At 35.5% G+C, this 3,333-nt stretch overlaps 1 protein-coding gene across 1 annotated transcript; it reads right to left on the bottom strand.

Moving 5' to 3' along the window:
- Positions 1–2,292: 2,292 nt before the first annotated feature.
- LOC141690970 (uncharacterized) lies at positions 2,293–2,973 on the bottom strand. The gene has a single exon (XM_074495721.1). It carries the CDS (start codon positions 2,971–2,973, stop codon positions 2,293–2,295), a length of 681 nt encoding a protein of 226 aa, XP_074351822.1.
- Positions 2,974–3,333: the final 360 nt, after the last annotated feature.

Below are 3,333 nucleotides of genomic sequence, written 5' to 3'. Positions count from 1 at the left end.
TAAAATCTGTTTTAATTCTAAAAAGACAACTGATTGTACTAGTATGACAATCGGTATGACAATTGATAGTCATACCGAATGTCATGCTAATTCAGTTGATTGTCTTGATAGAATTATTATTTAGATTAAAATCACTTATTAATTCAGTAAAACAATTTCATTTGAACTAATATGACAATCGGTATGACAATCAATAGTCATACCGAAAGTCTTGCTAGTTCATTTTAATTGTCTTGCTAGCTCTAAAAGATTGTCACACCGAAAGTCTTATTGGACAAAGGATTGTCACACCAGTTCATTAATCTCGGTTGTGTTGATTAAAAGAAGCAGAAGACCAATTCTTTCAAAAGCCAAGCAATCAAACAGAAGCCAAGAACAAACAGAGAAAAAGCAGCCAAATATTTCATCTTATCTGCTAATTCAAGATCACAATTTCTAGCTTGTAAAGTTAAATCCAATCAACTAGAAATCACTCTCTTGTTCTTGTGTAACAATCTAGCGGATCAAAATCCCTAGAACTTAATCTCAAATCGCATTTAGCATTTGATCTTTTAATTACAAAAATAGAAAAAGTTCATGTCGAATTTATTCTAGATTTGTAATAATTGATTTGAGATTAATCCCTCGTAACCGATACCGTAGTTGTAACACCTTTCAAGTTTAATAAAAGTTTTATTTAACTTGAATTTTGTTTCACAATTTTATTCCGCATTTTATTCGACTAAACGGTATTGTTTGCATTCAACCCCCCCTTCTACAAACAAATTGGGACCTAACAATAATCCTTACACATTTATCAATATTACTAGTAATAAACAAGTAACAAGTTGGCACCCTGAATTAAACTTTAACATGCTTTCTAATTGAGTAAGCATAATTTATTATTTTTAATCTGTTTAAAAATAATACTTTAGCATGCATATTGTGTCAAAATAAGTAACATCTAAGTCTAAAAAGAAAACTAGGATCTCTACAATAACACAAATCATGTTGTAGTAATTTCAAAACAAGTACGTAAAAACATGAATAGTATAAAAGCTAAAATAAAAGGTCAAAAGCATAGCATCCCTGATCAATTACATGCACTTGAATTGTACTAATTATTTAATACTAACAGCCCCAATAACATGAAAGAAACAAAGCAATTAATCTCAGGACAAATAAAATGGCTGAAATAGAGTCGTACCTGTCGAAGAAGAGAGTCGGCACGAGTTTTTATTATTATCTTATGGGGTTCTTATATAGGCAAACGAAACCCTAATTCTATTTAGGATATAATAATTTTCCTTTTAAAATTTACAACCTCTCCAAGTAAATTCCAAAAATAAAATATTTGGCACACACAATTACCTAAATTAAAAAGATTTCGATTTTCTAAATTATTTTTACACTTATTTCCACAAATAACAAATCTTTTCCCTCAATAACTTACACAAAAAGTTTCCGGAATATTCTAAATTAAAATATTTATCTAAACGAAATAATATCTAAAATCTAATAAATAAAATCACGAATTTTACATCAGTACTTATACTGAAGTCAGAACTTAAGATATCAGAACTTAAGTTATCAGAACTTAAGTTATCAGAAGATATTTATCACGAGATAATATCATGACTTAAGGAGACTTTCAGATAAGGAAGGCGGCTGATTGAAAGGAAATAAGATCGAGACTAAAACAAGAAGAGCTATGCATGAAGAAGAATTCTATGAAGAGTAGAATACTTGAAAGAAAAGATAACTAGTTGATATATTTTAGGATGCAGACTTATGTTCGATATCAATTAGAAGATTATCTTATAACTGTGTGTCTATATAAACACAGCATAGGGTTTACACTATAAGTGTTATCTTAATCGAGGATAATATTCATTATAACCCTACCAGCTCTCATGATATTTGTTCATCACTGAGAGAGAACAGTTCCATTGTAATACTATTTCATTAATAAGATTATTCTGTGTTTCCTACTTGTGTACTTAATTCGATTTGATTATACTAGACACTGTATTCAACCCCCTTCTACAGTGTGTGTGACCTAACACAGCTTCTGCCCATTTTGTAAAATAATCAACAGCCACCACAACATACTTCACACCCCCTTGGCCTTAGGCAATTCTCCAATAAGATCGATGCCCCACATGGCAAAAGGCCAAGGACTTGCCAGGGAAGTGATAGACGTTGTCGGGGCATTGGAATAATTAGAAAATCAATGGCATCGATCACATGCCCTAATGAACTTGAAGGCATCTTCTTTCATGGTTGGCTAATAATATCCTTGCTTGAGGACCTTCAATGCCAACAAACCACCCCCGAGTGATTTCCACAAATACCTTCGTGTACTTCCCTAAGGATATAATTTCCTTCTTCCAGGTCCACACAACGTAACAGTGGTTGATTAAAACCTCTCTTATACAACACCCTATCATACTCAACGTACTTCGCAGCTTGGTAGCGAAGGCGTCGAGCTTGTAACTTATCTTCTGGCAAAGCTCCCATTCGAATATAGTTATGAATGGGGGTCATCCAATTTTCTTGTGGGATCTCCTGTGTCTGGAACACCCCTACTTCTGGAATACTCAGGATTTCTTGGATCCCCAAAGGGATTTTCCCAAGTTGGACGTTGTCCATTTGCGACCCCATCTTTGCCAAGGCATCTGCATTGCTATTTTCTTCCCTCGGTACATTTTCTAGCCTGGCGCTTCCAAACCTTTTCAGTAGACACTGCACACATCTCATATATAACTCTGTCTGAGGTCCTCGGGCTTGGAAACCTCCGTTGACTTGGTTTACCACTAACTCTGAGTCACTACGGGCTATCAAGTTCACCACCCCCACTTTCAGAGCTATTTTCAAACCATTGATTAATGCTTCATACTCAGCATCGTTGTTAGTGACGTAAAATTTGAAGTGGATGACACTTATCAAATGATGCCCTTTCGGAGTGATCAAAAATCCTGGCGCCTGCTCCATTATTATTTACAGCTCCATCAACATGCAAGATCCACCAAGGGTGTGGGAACTCTTCTCCCATGTCAACGGGAGGATTTCTTTGTGAAGAAGGTTATGCCAGCACTATAGCCTTATTGTCTACTTCAGAGTCAAACTCAAGTATGAAATCAGCCAACGTTTGTCCCTTGATTGCTGTACGAGGGCAATATTCCAAATCGAATTGTTCCGGCTCTATCGCCCACTTTAACATTCTTCCCGATGTTTCCGGTTTCTGTAAAATATGTCGGAGAGGATAAGCGGTGTGAACCTCTATTCGGTGAGCTTGGAAGTACGGCCTTAACTTTCGTGCCGCAAGGATAAGGGCATACGCCAATTTCTCCA

This window comes from Apium graveolens, chromosome 10 (assembly GCF_009905375.1).
Source record: "Apium graveolens cultivar Ventura chromosome 10, ASM990537v1, whole genome shotgun sequence".
Taxonomy (NCBI): Eukaryota; Viridiplantae; Streptophyta; class Magnoliopsida; order Apiales; family Apiaceae; genus Apium; species Apium graveolens.
The sequence above is the reverse complement of the archived record's forward strand: the minus strand, read 5'-3'. Positions and strand labels throughout refer to the sequence as shown.

Coding starts and splice junctions, on each gene's coding strand:
- LOC141690970 (XM_074495721.1), bottom strand. CDS start 2,973: ATGGAGCAGGCGCCAGGATTTTTGATCACTCCGAAAGGGCATCATTTG.